Source organism: Mustela erminea, chromosome 6 (assembly GCF_009829155.1).
Source record: "Mustela erminea isolate mMusErm1 chromosome 6, mMusErm1.Pri, whole genome shotgun sequence".
Lineage (NCBI taxonomy): Eukaryota > Metazoa > Chordata > Mammalia > Carnivora > Mustelidae > Mustela > Mustela erminea.
The window spans coordinates 121,239,451-121,256,485 of record NC_045619.1 but is presented as its reverse complement, the minus strand read 5'-3'; the positions used below and the strand labels follow the sequence as shown (position 1 = coordinate 121,256,485).

The window sequence follows — 17,035 nt, the reverse complement described above, 5'->3', positions numbered from 1 at the left end:
CTCATAAAACACAATGCCATTTGTTTGGTGACCTTCATAAGAGCTTAATTACTCGTGGTGGAAACATGGTTTCTGTAGATATTGAATTGCTACTTTTTAGCACCTTTCTTTTCATGGCACATCACACCTCAAAAATTTATGTCCACTCTCATGATCAATATATAAGAAGAAATTAAATTTTAATATCTAGAAATAAAGTTAAATCATCTGGTGCATATTAAAGCATGCTTAAGTTTTATTCAGTTTTTTAAAAAATAAGTAATATATTTTTATGGTTCAAAATTCAAAGGTACAAAGATTGTGAGGCTCCTTTCCCTATCTATCTCTTGCTCATTCAATTTTCCTTCTTACATGCAACCAGAGATTTCAGTTTACTGTCTTATCTTCCAAAGATATGGTGTGTGAGGGTGTATTTAAATACACATGTATATTTTACCCCTCTTTTTTGAGTAAATGGTAATATACCGTATGTTAATACGTACTTTTTTCATACACAGTAGCAACAGGATATTATAACATATGAATACATAAAGAACTTTCCCTTTCTCATGGTATCTCATAATGCCTTTTATTGGCTACCTTTGGGTTATTTTTTGAATGTTAATATGTTTTTCATCAATTTTTTACAAACCTACAAAGAAGGGGAAAGTTAGGCCTTTCCAGAAAATTTTATAAAAGTTCCCTAGCTCCGCTTTGTTAATGTCACTCAACCTCATTTGATGAATAATTGTATGATTTGAAACTTCAGACTTTCTCTTTTCACCCACTAGTTAGCTTTCATGCATGCTATGTCCCAATACAAGCATACCAGATTTATTCTGATTTTATCATGTTCTGCCCTTGTACTTCCAGGGTAACTGGTTTATTGCTTTGCATTGCCTTAAAAGACTTTACTCAGCTGTTGTCTGTTTCCAAGGATGTTAAGACAAGACTTATCAGTTTGGTAATAAAAAACAACCTTGAAATTCGTTTGTAATTATAAAGATGGTATAAAGGAAGCCTTACTATAAAAGTCTATTTTAGTGTAGATAATATAAACGGGCATATACACATACACACCCATGCATATGAGAAAACAGACTTGCAAAGTTATTTTTCTATGGTGTGCCTTTGTATTTTAAATTGATCCATTTGGGAAAAAAATTTATGATAATATCTTGAACAGCTAGTTTGGCAGTGATCCTAGGAGAATTATTACTTATATCTTGCTAGCTTTTTAAACTTTCAATACAGTTTTTTATACAATAGTCTCTTTGTTGTATGAAGAAGAGTGAAAACACTGCATCACGGTAGGAGGCAGACGCATGTTCAAGGGGCCTGTGTTTGTCATGGCACTGAAGAGTGGACTTCTCAGTTCATGAGGAGAATTGACGGTTCAGGCATTATAAAAAATAGTAGCAATTTATTTTCACCTACTTAACATTTGGTTTAATGTGGCAGGGATACCAGTATTGAATAGCATTTGGATATAAAGTCTTAACAAGTACATGCTTTCTACGGATGAACATTAAGAAACTGGCAATACAGAGAGAGAAATGATAATTAATAATGCATAATTCAAAGTGGTTTTTACACAACTCAAAACACTATGCCAACTTTAGTGTCTAGAATTTTAAATAGAATGATCTTATGTCTTCCACCCAGGAATTTTTTACTTACAGAGCATATTTATGTGTTTCATACTATTTCAGAAGGATATAACTATGTAGATTGATTAATTCATTCAAGAAATATTTAAGAAATTTGACATTAACTAATACATTAGATGCTGCATAATACATGTGTTAATCTTTCAGTTATGGAAGCTACATAGAAGGGACAGGATCTGTGTTACAGACCACAGAGGATGTGCAGGTATTTTATATGCTTTAGAACTAAAATATTTGAAAATTATTTTGAATAAACCTATTTAATACTTAAAATTTGGAAATATTAAAATAATTTTACATGTTTAATTGGGAATGAATATATATATTACTCATATATTATACATAATCTCTATAATTCTTTACAGTAAGTCTCTTTTTATTTGTTGTTGCTAGATTACTTTCTGTACAAAAAATATTTTATGTTTCACTTTCTCTTTTCTTATTTTCACCTTTGGTATTCTTTTTACTCCAAAATGAGTAAATTGAGATGTAGCATACAAGAGTTAATGTTCTCTAAAATTATGCACTAATATCTTAATATTCCCTTGGATCACACACTATAAAGCTACCTTTTAGGGAAGGAAATCTACATCTTAGCAAGACTCTTTATTAATACATCAGTTGTAAAATAATTGAAAATAAGCTTGATATGCTGCAAAAACATTTTATCCTTTTGAATAATTTTGAAGAGAAATCATGTTATCTTCTTTTATACTGAATTAAATTCTTACCATTTGTAAAATTTACCCATGGTAAAATTCCTATTAGAGGCAAATGGATGTGAGAATTTATTTTTACCAAAGGTATTTTATCATTTTAAGAAAATAATTTGATGAAATTGATCATAACCAGCAAACATTTTAGTGATCTACTTGTTAGCATTGTGAAGTTGATTTCATTTGTTGATCAGGTTTCTTTTTCATATCTTTCAGTGTATTTCTTTTATGTCATATTGCCATTGTTTTTTTCTTATGATTTAATTTTTGAGGGGTCAAAAATGACAGGGAAACTGAACGTTTCCTGATTTGTTCAACATTAAGCGTTTCCTTTTCAGACATTTCATTTTCAAAGTTTATATTGCCATTGATGAGCCAGTTACAGAATTCATTGCAAGAGACATTCTGCCGTGTGTTCATCCTTTTTGAGGCTTCTCACAAGAGATGATCTTATCTTCACAAATCTACTTGCACTCTACTTTATCAGTTATCTTGGCTGTTTTCTTACAGATTGAGGATATCTACAAATCCCTTACCAATTTGCCACAAGAAGAAAAGATAACAAAATTGTTAATGCTTAAACTTCGGTATTTCACTCCGAAAGAAATAGCAAATCTCCTTGGATTTCCTTCAGAGTTCGGTATGTAGGATACATGCAGACCCAAGCTTTTGTTTATTAAAGGTGCTAGGGTTCAGTAAGGACTCACAGGTGTATTTTATGAATAAACCCTTGCCCAGACAGATGGATGTAAGGAACCTTCCTTTCCTGATCAGGCCATTTTTGACATTTTCCTTCCCTCTTTCTGCTTTTGTTCTTAACCTGCCGAAGTCCATTCCCTTCAGCCTCTATGCTCTCTCCCTTTACTCTAGTACTGGTCCTTAGTGGTTTTGGGAAAGGTGAGCCCAAACTGCAATTTTTCTCACCTCTCCCCACAGATGGTTGTTTTTTTTTTTTTTTTTTTAATTAATTAATTTATTTATTTATTTTATTTCCAGCATAACAGTATTCATTATTTTTGCACCACACCCCGAGCTCCATGCAATCCGTGCCCTCTATAATACCCACGACCTGGTACCCCAACCTCCCACCCCCCGTCCCTTCAAAACCCTCAGATTGTTTTTCAGAGTCCATAGTCTCTCATGGTTCACCTGCCCTTCCAATTTCCCCCAACTCCCTTCTCCACTCTAAGTCCCCATGTCCTCCATGCTATTTGTTATGCTCCACAAATAAGTGAAACCATATGATAATTGACTCTCTCTGCTTGACTTATTTCACTCAGCATAATCTCTTCCAGTCCCGTCCATGTTGCTACAAAAGTTGGGTATTCATCCTTTCTGATGGAGGCATAATACTCTATCCCCAGGGGTACAGGTCTGTGAATCACCAGGTTTACACACTTCACAGCACTCACCAAAGCACATACCCTCCCCAATGTCCATAATCCCACCCCCTTCTCCCAAACCCCCTCCCCCCAGCAACCCTCAGTTTGTTTTGTGAGATTAAAAGTCACTTATGGTTTGTCTCCCTCCCAATCCCATCTTGTTTCATTGATTCTTCTCCTACCCACTTAAGCCCCCATGTTGCATCACCACTTCCTCATATCAAGGAGATCATATGATAGTTGTCTTTCTCTGCTTGACTTATTTCGCTAAGCATGATACCCTCTCGTTCCATCCATGTTGTCGCAAATGGCAAGATTTCATTTCTTTTGATGGCTGCATAGTATTCCATTGTGTATATATACCACATCTTCTTGATCCATTCATCTGTTGATGGACATCTAGGTTCTTCCCATAGTTTGGCTATTGTGGACATTGCTGCTATAAACATTCGGGTTCACGTGCCCCTTTGGATCACTACGTTTGTATCTTTAGGGTAAATACCCAATAGTGCAATTGCTGGGTCATAGGGCAGTTCTATTTTCAACATTTTGAGGAACCTCCATGCTGTTTTCCAGAGTGGCTGCACCAGCTTGCATTCCCACCAACAGTGTAGGAGGGTTCCTCTTTCTCCGCATCCTCGCCAGCATCTGTCATTTCCTGACTTGTTGATTTTAGCCATTCTGACTGGTGTGAGGTGATATCTCATTGTGGTTTTGATTTGTATTTCCCTGATGCCAAGTGAGATGGAGCATTTTTTCATGTGTTTGTTGGCCATCTGGATGTTTTCTTTGCAGAAATGTCTGTTCATGTCCTCTGCCCATTTCTTGATTGGATTATTTGTTCTTTGGGTGTTGAGTTTGCTAAGTTCTTTATAGATTCTGGACACTAGTCCTTTATCTGATATGTCGTTTGCAAATATCTTCTCCCATTCTGTCAGTTGTCTTTTGATTTTGTTAACTGTTTCCTTTGCTGTGCAAAAGCTTTTGATCTTGATGAAATCCCAATAGTTCATTTTTGCCCTTGCTTCCCTTGCCTTTTGCGTTGTTCCTAGGAAGATGTTGCTGTGGTTGAGGTCAAAGAGGTTGCTGCCTGTGTTCTCCTCAAGGATTTTGATGGATTCCTTTCGCACATTGAGGTCCTTCATCCATTTTGAGTCTATTTTTGTGTGTGGTGTAAGGAAATGGTCCAATTTCATTTTTCTGCATGTGGCTGTCCAATTTTCCCAGCACCATTTATTGAAGAGGCTGTCTTTTTGCCATTGGACATTCTTTCCTGCTTTGTCGAAGATTAGTTGACCATAGAGTTGAGGGTCTATTTCTGGGCTCTCTATTCTGTTCCATTGATCTATGTGTCTGTTTTTGTGCCAGTACCATGCTGTCTTGATGACGACAGCTTTGTAATAGAGCTTGAAGTCCGGAATTGTGATGCCACCAACGTTGGCTTTCTTTTTCAATATCCCTTTGGCTATTCGAGGTCTTTTCTGGTTCCATATAAATTTTAGCATTATTTGTTCCATTTCTTTGAAAAAGATGGATGGTACTTTGATAGGAATTGCATTAAATGTGTAGATTGCTTTAGGTAGCATAGACATTTTCACAATATTTGTTCTTCCAATCCAGGAGCATGGAACATTTTTCCATTTCTTTGTGTCTTCCTCAATTTCTTTCATGAGTACTTTATAGTTTTCTGAGTATAGATTCTGTGTCTCTTTGGTTAGGTTTATTCCTAGGTATCTTATGGTTTTGGGTGCAATTATAAATGGGATTGACTCCTTAATTTCTCTTTCTTCTGTCTTGCTGTTGGTGTAGAGAAATGCAACTGATTTCTGTGCATTGATTTTATATCCTGACACTTTTCTGAATTCCTGTATAAGTTCTAGCAGTTTTGGAGTGGAGTCTTTTGGGTTTTCCACATATAGTATCATATCATCTGCGAAGAGTGATAATTTGACTTCTTCTTTGCCGATTTGGATGCCTTTAATTTCCTTTTGTTGTCTGATTGCTGAGGCTAGGACCTCTAGTACTATGTTGAATAGCAGTGGTGATAATGGACATCCCTGCCGTGTTCCTGACCTTAGCGGAAAAGCTTTCAGTTTTTCTCCATTGAGAATGATATTTGCGGTGGGTTTTTCATAGATGGCTTTGATGATATTGAGGTATGTGCCCTCTATCCCTACACTTTGAAGAGTTTTGATCAGGAAGGGATGCTGTACTTTGTCAAATGCTTTTTCAGCATCTATTGAGAGTATCATATGGTTCTTGTTCTTTCTTTTATTGATGTGTTGTATCACATTGACTGATTTGCGGATGTTGAACCAACCTTGCAGCCCTGGAATAAATCCCACTTGGTCGTGATGAATAATCTTTTTAATGTACTGTTGAATCCTATTGGCTAGTATTTTGTTGAGTATTTTCGCATCTGTGTTCATCAAGGATATCGGTCTATAGCTCTCTTTTTTGGTGGGATCCTTGTCTGGTTTTAGGATCAAGGTGATGCTGGCCTCATAAAATGAGTTTGGAAGTTTTCCTTCCATTTCTATTTTTTGGAACAGTTTCAGGAGAATAGGAATTAGTTCTTCTTTAAATGTTTGGTAGAATTCCCCCGGGAAGCCGTCTGGCCCTGGGCTTTTGTTTGTTTGGAGATTTTTAATGACTGTTTCAATCTCCTTACTGGTTATGGGTCTGTTCAGGCTTTCTATTTCTTCCTGGTTCAGTTGTGGTAGTTTATATGTTTCTAGGAATGCATCCATTTCTTCCAGATTGTCAAATTTATTGGCGTAGAGTTGCTCATAGTATGTTCTTATAATAGTTTGTATTTCTTTGGTGTTAGTTGTGATCTCTCCTCTTTCATTCATGATTTTATTTATTTGGGTCCTTTCTCTTTTCTTTTTGATAAGTCGGGCCAGGGGTTTATCAATTTTATTAATTCTTTCAAAGAACCAGCTCCTAGTTTCGTTGATTTGTTCTATTGTTTTTTTGGTTTCTATTTCATTGATTTCTGCTCTGATCTTTATGATTTCTCTTCTCCTGCTGGGCTTAGGGTTTCTTTCTTGTTCTTTCTCCAGCTCCTTTAGGTGTAGGGTTAGGTTGTGTACCTGAGACCTTTCTTGTTTCTTGAGAAAGGCTTGTACCGCTATATATTTTCCTCTCAGGACTGCCTTTGTTGTGTCCCACAGATTTTGAACCGTTGTATTTTCATTATCATTTGTTTCCATGATTTTTTTCAATTCTTCTTTAATTTCCCGGTTGACCCATTCATTCTTTAGAAGGATGCTGTTTAGTCTCCATGTATTTGGGTTCTTTCCAAACTTCCTTTTGTGGTTGAGTTCTAGCTTTAGAGCATTGTGGTCTGAAAATATGCAGGGAATGATCCCAATCTTTTGATACCGGTTGAGTCCTGATTTAGGACCGAGGATGTGATCTATTCTGGAGAATGTTCCATGTGCACTAGAGAAGAATGTGTATTCTGTTGCTTTGGGATGAAATATTCTGAATATATCTGTGATGTCCATCTGGTCCAGTGTGTCGTTTAAGGCCTTTATTTCCTTGCTGATCTTTTGCTTGGATGATCTGTCCATTTCAGTGAGGGGAGTGTTAAAGTCCCCTACTATTATTGTATTATTGTTGATGTGTTTCTTTGATTTTGTTATTAATTGGTTTATATAGTTGGCTGCTCCCACGTTGGGGGCATAAATATTTAAAATTGTTAAATCTTCTTGTTGGACAGACCCTTTGAGTATGATATAGTGTCCTTCCTCATCTCTTATTATAGTCTTTGGCTTAAAATCTAATTGATCTGATATAAGGATTGCCACTCCTGCTTTCTTCTGATGTCCATTAGCATGGTAAATTCTTTTCCACCCCCTCACTTTAAATCTGGAGGTGTCTTCGGGCTTAAAATGAGTTTCTTGGAGGCAAGATATAGATGGGTTTTGTTTTTTTATCCATTCTGATACCCTGTGTCTTTTGACAGGGGCATTTAGCCCATTAACATTCAGGGTAACTATTGAGAGATATGAATTTAGTGCCATTGTATTGCCTGTAAGTTGACTGTTACTGTATATGGTCTCTGTTCCTTTCTGATCTACCACTTGTAAGCTCTCTCTTTGCTTAGAGGACCCCTTTCAATATTTCCTGTAGAGCTGGTTTGGTATTTGCAAATTGTTTCAGTTTTTGTTTGTCCTGGAAGCTTTTAATCTCTCCTTCTATTTTCAATGATAGCCTAGCTGGATATAGTATTCTTGGCTGCATGTTTTTCTCGTTTAGTGCTCTGAAAATATCATGCCAGCTCTTTCTGGCCTGCCAGGTCTCTGTGGATAAGTCAGCTGCCAATCTAATATTTTTACCATTGTATGTTACAGACTTCTTTTCCCGGGCTGCTTTCAGGATTTTCTCTTTGTCACTGAGACTTGTAAATTTTACTATTAGGTGACGGGGTGTGGGCCTATTACTATTGATTTTGAGGGGCGTTCTCTGAACCTCCTGAATTTTGATGCTCGTTCCCTTTGCCATATTGGGGAAATTTTCCCCAATAATTCTCTCCAGTATACCTTCTGCTCCCCTCTCTCTTTCTTCTTCTTCTGGAATCCCAATTATTCTAATGTTGTTTCGTCTTATGGTGTCACTTATCTCTCGAATTCTCCCCTCGTGGTCCAGTAGCTGTTTGTCCCTCTTTTGCTCAGCTTCTTTATTCTCTGTCATTTGGTCTTCTATATCACTAATTCTTCCTTCTGCCTCATTTATCCTAGCAGTGAGAGCCTCCATTTTTGATTGCACTTCATTAATAGCTTTTTTTATTTCAACTTGGTTAGATTTTAGTTCTTTTATTTCTCCAGAAAGGGCTTTTATATCTCTCGAGAGGGTTTCTCTAATATCTTCCATGCCTTTTTCGAGCCCGGCTAGAACCTTGAGAATTGTCATTCTGAACTCTAGATCTGACATATTACCAATGTCTGTATTGATTAGGTCCCTAGCCTTCGTTACTGCCTCTTGTTCTTTTTTTTGTGTTGAATTTTTCCGTCTTGTCATTTTGTCCAGATAAGAGTATATGAAGGGGCAAGTAAAATACTAAAAGGGTGGCAACAACCCCAGGAAAAAATGCTTTAACCAAATTAGAAGAGATCCAAAATCGTGAGGGGGGAGAAAGGGGATAAAAAGAGGTTCAAAAAGGAAGAAAGAAAAAAAAAGAAAAAAGAAAAAAAAATGAAAAACTAAAAGAAAAGAATTAAAAAAAAAAGGAAAACACCTAAGAAAAATGTAAAAAAGAAAAAATATATGTATTAGACAAACTAGTAAAAAATCGTTAAAAAAGATAAAGGTAACAGTTAAAAAAAAAAAAATTTTACCCGAAGGCGAAAAAAAAAAAAAAAAACAAACAACAAAAAAAAAACAAAAAATGAAAAAGAAAAAAATTAAATTAACTGCAAGACTAAAAAAAAATCACAGGGAAAAAGCCATGAGTTCCGTGCTTGGCTTTCTCCTCCTCTGGAATTCTGCTGCTCTCCTTGGTAGTGAAACCGCACTCCTTGGTAGGTGAACTTGGTCTCGGCTGGATTTCTTGTTGATCTTCTGGGGGAGGGGCCTGTTGTAGTGATTCTCAAGTGTCTTTGCCCCAGGCGGAATTACACGTCCCTTACCCGGGGCCGGGGTGAGTAATCCGCTCGGGTTTGCTTTCAGGAGCTTTTGTTCCCTGAGCGCTTTCCGTAGAGTTCCGGAGGACGGGAATACAAATGGCGGCCTCCTGGTCTCCGGCCCGGAGGAGCTGAGAGCCCAGGGCCGCACTCCTCAGTGCGCCCTCAGAGAACAGCGCCCAGTTACTCCCGTCTGCCTGACCTCCGGCCGCGCTCCGAGCTCTCCGAGCCTGCGACCAGTTCAAGGTAACACCGAGCTGTGAGCTTACTGTCGGCTCTGTCTCTGTAGCCGGCTTTCCCGTTCCAATACCCGCAAGGTCTGCGACACTCAGACACCCCTGCTCCTTCTGTGACCCTGCGGGACCTGAGGCCACGCTGAACCCGCGTGGGCTTCGCCCCGGTTTAGCCTCTGGAGCGATGTCCCTCAGTGGAACAGACTTTTAAAAGTCCTGATTTTGTGCACCGTTGCTCCGCCGCTTGCCGGGAGCCGGCCCCTCCCCCCGGGGTCTATCTTCCCCTTGCTTTGGATTCACTTCTCCGCCGGTCCTACCTTTCAGTAAGTGGTTGTTTTTCTGTTTCCAGAATTGCTGTTCTTCTTCTCTTCGATCTGCCGATGGATTTTCAGGTGTTTGCAATCTTTAGATAAGCTATCTAGCTGATCTCCGGCTAGCTGAAGCAGTCTCAGCCTGCTACTTCTCCGCCATCTTGACTCCTCCCCCCTCCCCACAGATGGTTGTTAATAGCATGTCCGTCTCCGGCTTTATTTTCTTGATTCCAGAAGTCGTGTTCGAATAACCCCACACTAGATCTTGTGAGAGAATGCCAGAATTGTCCTTTTTATGAAGAAATTAAGAGGTTGTTGAGGAATTCATTTATTTTTTTGGTGGTAAGCATATTTGTATTTATTCTCTTCAGAGACACATGCTATCAGTTATGCACCTTTTCTCTTCCCTATGAGTAGAGAAGAGAGAAGGAGTCTGGGAAAGAGTGTTCCTAATGGAAAGAAAGGGTGACTCAGGAGCACAGATGCCAGAATGGACAAAATGATTGTAGAGTCTGAGACAGGGAGTCTCAAAAACAGAAAGGAAGATACAGTAGCAGAATGAGAAAGATGTAGTCCTAACTCCTTTGCAGTCCAGGAAATCCAGGTGTTGTTGCCTTTAGGAGATTGGACACATGGCCCTGGCCTTGTAGAGTGCCTGCCCCATCCCTGATCTCTCCTTCCCAGCGCCTGTGCTCTCCACGGTACTGATGCCATCAGTTTTATAGGTTGGGGTGGGTGAGTGGCCAGTAAGTGGCTCGTGGTGACCAAGGAAAGACAGACTTCTCTAACATGCTTTCAGGACTGCACAAAGAGGAATAGAGTTATCAAAAATCACTCTGGGGGTTTGAATGCAGAAAAGCCAAACTTTTCTAAGTCCAGTATTGTTACAATATTAATACAGTCCTATTTTTGAAGCGAATAATGGGTTAAATAGAGCGTGTTTTAAATTCTAAATAATGGGGACGCCTCGGTGGCTCAGTTGGGTAAGTGGCTGCCCTCAGCTCAGGTCATTATCCCAGCGTTCCTGGGATCGAGTCCCACATCGGGCTCCTTACTCAGCAGGGAGCCTGCTTCTCTCTCTGTCTCTTCCTGCCATTCTGTCTGCATGTGCTCTCTCTCTCTCTCTCTCTCTGACAAATGGATAAATAAAATCTTAAAAAAAAAATTCTAAATAATGGATTTACAGATGAAGTTTTGGAACACATCCTTCTGTACATGGGGGGTAAACTGACTGTATAATTTGTCCTCCTGGTATTTGGTTCTCGGGGTGTAGTCACAGCAACCAGGTTTGTTTTGTAACTCTCTGCCTTTCTCTTGGTGATCTCATTCAATCACAAATATCATGGGGAGTGTTATTTAAGAAAAACACAAACTTTCCTTGTTTTAGTCTATGTCACAAAATGAGTGAGAACATCATAAAACAAATAAAGAGCTGAGAATTGGACTCAGGAATTTTATTCCCAGTCTGTCTTTTTGCTTACTGGTTTTTTTTCCCCCCTTTTTTAAGATAAACAATCAAAGGTACTTTCCATAGCACTAAAGAATGAAGTGATTCATTATCTAATAACTAATTCCTGTGTTTTGAGTACATATATCTTTAAGCAGTGCTAATCACTGCAGAAATACTGACACTTAGCATTGACCCTAGAGTCAGACTGACTAGTTTGAATCCTAGCAGCACCTTAACCCCTCCGCTTTAGTTTACACCTCTGTAGAATGGGGGTAATCACAAAACCAACTTCATAGGGTCTTCGTGACCATTGGGTTAACATATATAAAATGTTTACACGCTATCTGTAACACATTATAAAATTTAAATGTCAGCTTTTATTTTTAGAATGATGGACATTTATTTGCTTTTATAGCCTTGCAGGTTTTTTTTTTCATCATTTAAAAATTTTACATAGGTAAATTAGGGTTTTTCACAGCTCTCTGAAAATATATGTATAATATATACAAGAAAGGCTTTTTAATTGCTTGACCTTCTTTTAAAATATGTGATATATTTGTATAATCAGGCTTGATTGATGTCACCACTGTCCTTCTCTGACAGACTGTCCTTCATGTTTGCTTCCAACATGATTGACTCTGAATCTGGAACGGGCATTGTTTGAGTTGTTTGTCCGTGGTCAATGATGGATTTGCATTGATCCTTTCATACATTTTGTGCTGGTTCTTTTTATGGCTAGTGGCATGTATTTGTGAGATAGCAAGCTTTGGAAGAGACCACTAACCTACACTTACAGAATGAAAACTGCTATCTTGACCTTGTTAATGCTATGTTTCTTTGTTTTTGAAGATTATTTTTATTTTTAATGTACCAGTTTTTAAAAAGTCACCTTTTCATTTAAAAAAGTTATACCTATATATAAAATATACCCCTCACATATGTATAATTTTTATAAATCTGACTTGTTTGCTTTTAAACCTTTCTTACCTTGTGATATAATCTTAGTATTACAAAAGGTCATCCCTGGAATATTCTAAGGCTGTGATCTGTTTGTGTCTCTGGCTAAGTTGAATGAAATAATATTTTTAGATAACTAATGTGCTTACCTAAGACATGTTATCTTTATAATAGCAGTTTTATGATCTTGTTCAATTGCAAATATAATTTTATTATGTAATCCCTTATTTTACTGCAATAACTATAATGTCAAGTGTTGATGAAGCAACTTTATCATAATCAATTCTTCCTTCTGGTCTGTACATAATATATAATTTAATTTTCTTAATACTTTTAAATTATTTCTTACATTTTATTATATAAATTGCTTTTCCTTTATTTAATTGCTATGCCAAAGGATACTGAATAAGAAAATTGTAACTAACATTATAGTGTATATTTCATGGACAGTCTTTTATGTTGGTATTTGCAAGGCTTTGTTCTAGCAAATTTTGTAACTGTGGGCCAATTTGTTTTAAAAAAGAATATAGCAAATGGAAGTCCAATATGAGAAAGCACATTTGTGGAAACAGAATATAAAAAACAACTGTGAGAGATTTGTGTCCAGAATATATAAAGAACTCTCAGGGCATCTGGGTGGCTTAGTAGGTTAAGTGACTGCTTTTGGCTTAGGTTGGGATCGAGCCCCACATCGGGCTTCCTGCTCAGTGGGGAGTCTGCTTCTCCCTCTCCCTTTGCCACTCTGCCTGCTTGTCTCTTTGTCAAATAAATAAATAAAATCTAAAAAAAAAAAAAAGAAACCTCTCACAACTCAACAATAAAAAGAAAAATAATTCAATTAAAATTGGGTGAAGGATTTGAATAGGTATTTAATAAAGAAGACGGACTAATGACCAATAAGCACACGAAAAGATGTCTGCATCATTAGTTATTAGGGAAATGTAAATCAAAGCCACAAGAAGATACCATTTCACAAAAAGACAAGCAAAAACAGTGTTGAAAAAGATGTGGAGAAATCAGATCCCTTATACACTGCTGGTGGGAATATAAAATGGTGCAGCCACTCTGGAGAACAGTTTGGGAGTTCCTCAAATGTTAGACATGAAGTTACTGCATGAGTCTGCATTTTCACCCCCAGGAATATATACCCAAGAGAGCTGAAAACATGTCCATGCAAAAATGTATACAATATTTATAACAGCATTATTCATAATCAAAAAGTAGAAACAACCCAGTGTCTATCAGTGGATAAATGGATAAATAAAATGTGTTATATCCATGCAGTAGAATACTGTTTAGTTATAAAGAGGAAGGAGTATTGGTCCACCATGTTGCTTTGTTTCTTAGATTCCACATATAAGTGAGATCATAGAGTATTTGTCCTTTTTTCTCTGATTGACTTCATATAGTATAATGCCCTCAAGGTCCATCTGTATTGTTGGAAATGGCGAGATTTCATTCTTTTTTTTTTTTTTATGACTGAATAGTATTCCTGTGTGTGGGGGGGGGGTTGTTTTCATATCTTGGATATTGTAAATAAAGCTGCAATGGACATGGGGTGCATATATCTTTTAAAATTAGTGTTTTCATTTTTACCCTATAAATACCCAGAAGTAAAATTAGTAGATCATATGGTAGTTCTATTTTTAATTTGTTGGGGGAAACTTCATACTGTTTTCCATAGTGGCTATACCAACATACCTTCCCTCAGTATATTTTGCATATTAACCCTTTATTAGGTATATGATTTGCAAATATTTTCTCCCGTTCCGTAGATTGCGTTTTCCTTTTGTTGATGATTTTCTCTGCTTTGTTGGGTGAAAGCTTTTTCATTTGTTGTAGTCCCTCTTATTTATTTTTACTTTTTTTGCCTTTCCTTTGTCGGGTCCAAAAAATTGTTGCCAAAATGTCAAGGAGCTTATTTTACTGCCTGTGTTTTCTTTTAGGAGTTGATGATTTCAGGTCTTCCATTCTAGTCTTTAATCCATTTTGAGTTAAGTTTTGTGTATCAGAGCAGAGTTTCCAGCTTTATTCTTTCACAAGATGGCTTTGCTATTTAGGGTCCTTTGTAATTCTGTATGAATTTAAGATAGTGTATTCCACTTCTGTGAAAAATGCCATTGGAATGATGATAGGTATTGCCTTGAATATGTAGACTTTGGATAGTGGACATTTTACTAATACTTCTTCCAGTCTATGAGCATGTACTATCTTTGCATTTGTGTCTTCTTTCATTTCTTTCAATCTTTTATGTGTACAGATCTTTTACAACCTTGATTAAATTTATTCTTAGGTATTTTATTCTTTTTGATGGAATTATAAGTGGCATTGTTAATTCCTCTTTCTGATAGTTTATCAGTATATAGAAACCCAAGAGATCTTTGTATATTAATTTTGTATCCTGAAACTTCACTGATTTTATTTATTAGTTCTGACAGCTCTTTTTGATGGAGTCTTTGGGTTTTTATATATATAATATCATGTCATCAGCAAATTGTGACAGTTTTGCTTTTTCCTTTCCATTTTGGATGCCTGTTCTCTCTCTCTTTGCCTAATTGCTCTGGCTTCCAGTACTATGACTTCCAATACTATGTTGAGTAAAAGTGGCAAGAGTTGGCATCCCTGTCTTGTTCCTGAACTTAGAGGAAAATGTTTAGCTTTTTACTTTTGAGTATGATGTTAGCTGTGGGCCAGCTTTCTTTTTGAGGTAATAAAAATGTTCTAGAATTAAATAGTGGAGATGTTTGCAAAACTCTGACTATTCTAAAAACTACTGAATTTTACATTTTAAAAGGGTGAATTTTATGTCAATAAAGCTGTTAATTTTTTTTTAAGATTTTATTTATTTATTTGAGAGAGAGAAAGCATGAGAGGGGAGGAGGTCAGAGGGAGAAGCAGACTCCCTGTGGAGCTGGGAACCCGATACGGGACTTGATCCTGGAACTCCGGGATCACGACCTGAGCTGAAGGCAGTGGCTTAACCAACTGAGCCACCCAGGCGCCCCCATAAATCTGTTATTAAGTAAAGGAAAACAACTATGAAATAATGGTAGCCACTACTTTTCCTGACGTGCCTTAAAATACAGATTTTGATGAGTTTCATGGATGTTATGGTATACTTACGTGTACACTGAGTATAGTATGTTATATGACATCATAATATCACATTATGTACGCAATGTAACCTTATATTTTTGGCTTCAAATTCTCACTTGTTAGTTGAATTTCATGGAGATTTTAGGGACTTATTTATGTGAATGACCACTGTGTTCTTACAAAAAGATATATCATCCTTTTATCTTTGAAAGTTAATATTTTAAATGACTATGTTGTAAATTATTATCTCTCTTTTCTAGGATTTCCTGAGAAGATAACAGTGAAACAGCGTTACCGTCTACTTGGAAATAGTCTCAATGTGCATGTAGTAGCTAAACTAATCAAAACCCTTTGTGAATAATTTAAAAATGACTATGAAAGATGGTCACATTATTTCTTCATATCCAAATGGTAATTCTAAAATTCTATTCTGAATTGATTTTGATGAAATTCAACTAAACCATCTTTATCTCTTTAAAAAGAAGTTTGGATTTATCATAAAAAGGCCAGTTTTTTCCCTAAATTTGTATTACTGTATTTTGTAAAGCAGAAATTATTATTATGCTTTAAGAGAATATATTTTCATATGAAATTGCTAAATATATCTGTAAAATATTCTTTTTTTAAAAAAAGATTTATTTATTTATTTATTTATTTGACAGACAGAGATCACAGTTAGGCAGAGAGGCAGGCAGAGAGAGAGGAGGAAGCACGCTCCCTGCTGAGCAGAGAGCCCAATGAGGGGCTCAATCCCAGGACCCTGGGATCATGACCTGAGCTCAAGGCAGAGGCTTTAACCCACTGAGCCACCCAGGCGCCCCAAAAATATTCTTTTTAATATTATGGTATTGACAAATTTAGGAACATTGGAGTTTGAATGTCTTAGTATTTTATGAAGTGTCATGACAGGCATAGTATTGTGAACCCGAGATATTATATTTTTATATGTTAATTAAACAAATTACTTTATGAATCCTATCATTTTTTTGTTAGATGATTAATTCCTCATTCTAAAATGATGATTCTAATTTTGGCCTATTTCAAACATTGAATGTTTTACTTAATTCCAATCCTTTAGGGACTTCTGGGTGGCTCAGTGGGTTAAAGCCTCTGCCTTCGGCTCAGGTCATTATCCCAGGATCCTGGGATCGAGTCCTGTGTTGGGCTCTCTGCTCAGCAGGGAGCCTGTCTCCTCCTCTTTCTCTCTCTCTGCCTGCTTCTCTGCCTACTTGTGATCTGTCTGTGAAATAAACAAATAAAAAAATCTTTAAAAAGAAAATTTCAATCCTTGAAACATTTCTTAATTGTAGCTAAACAAATGCATATAATATTTTAAAACAAATTATCATCATTCAGCATTCTTACAATAGTCTGAAGAAAATGTCAGAAAAATAATCCTAAATTCTTGATTACCTGTCCATTGGAAGCTACAGAAAATGTAGATACACATTATCTGATTATCTTTTATTCTACCTCCATCTGAACCTCGAAGCTTCATTGTCTCTTCTTTTGTTATTTGTAAATAACTTCCTGTCAGTTTGCATTCATCAGAGCTTGCTCTTGTCTTCCTTCTCTGCTGCTGCTTGTAAGTTAAATTTTCCATCACATTCT

General features: G+C 36.7%; 1 protein-coding gene across 1 annotated transcript in view; it reads left to right on the top strand.

Annotated features, from left to right (window-relative positions):
- Positions 1 to 16,065, top strand: part of TRDMT1 (tRNA aspartic acid methyltransferase 1) — a 59,278-nt gene extending 43,213 nt beyond the window's left edge. The window contains exons 9-11 of the mRNA XM_032349513.1: positions 1,797 to 1,854; positions 2,876 to 3,005; positions 15,685 to 16,065. Coding sequence (XP_032205404.1) covers positions 1,797 to 1,854; positions 2,876 to 3,005; positions 15,685 to 15,785 — 289 coding nt within the window. The 3' untranslated portion in view covers positions 15,786 to 16,065. The remainder of the gene's footprint in view (positions 1 to 1,796; positions 1,855 to 2,875; positions 3,006 to 15,684) is intronic.
- The last annotated feature ends 970 nt before the right edge of the window (positions 16,066 to 17,035 follow it).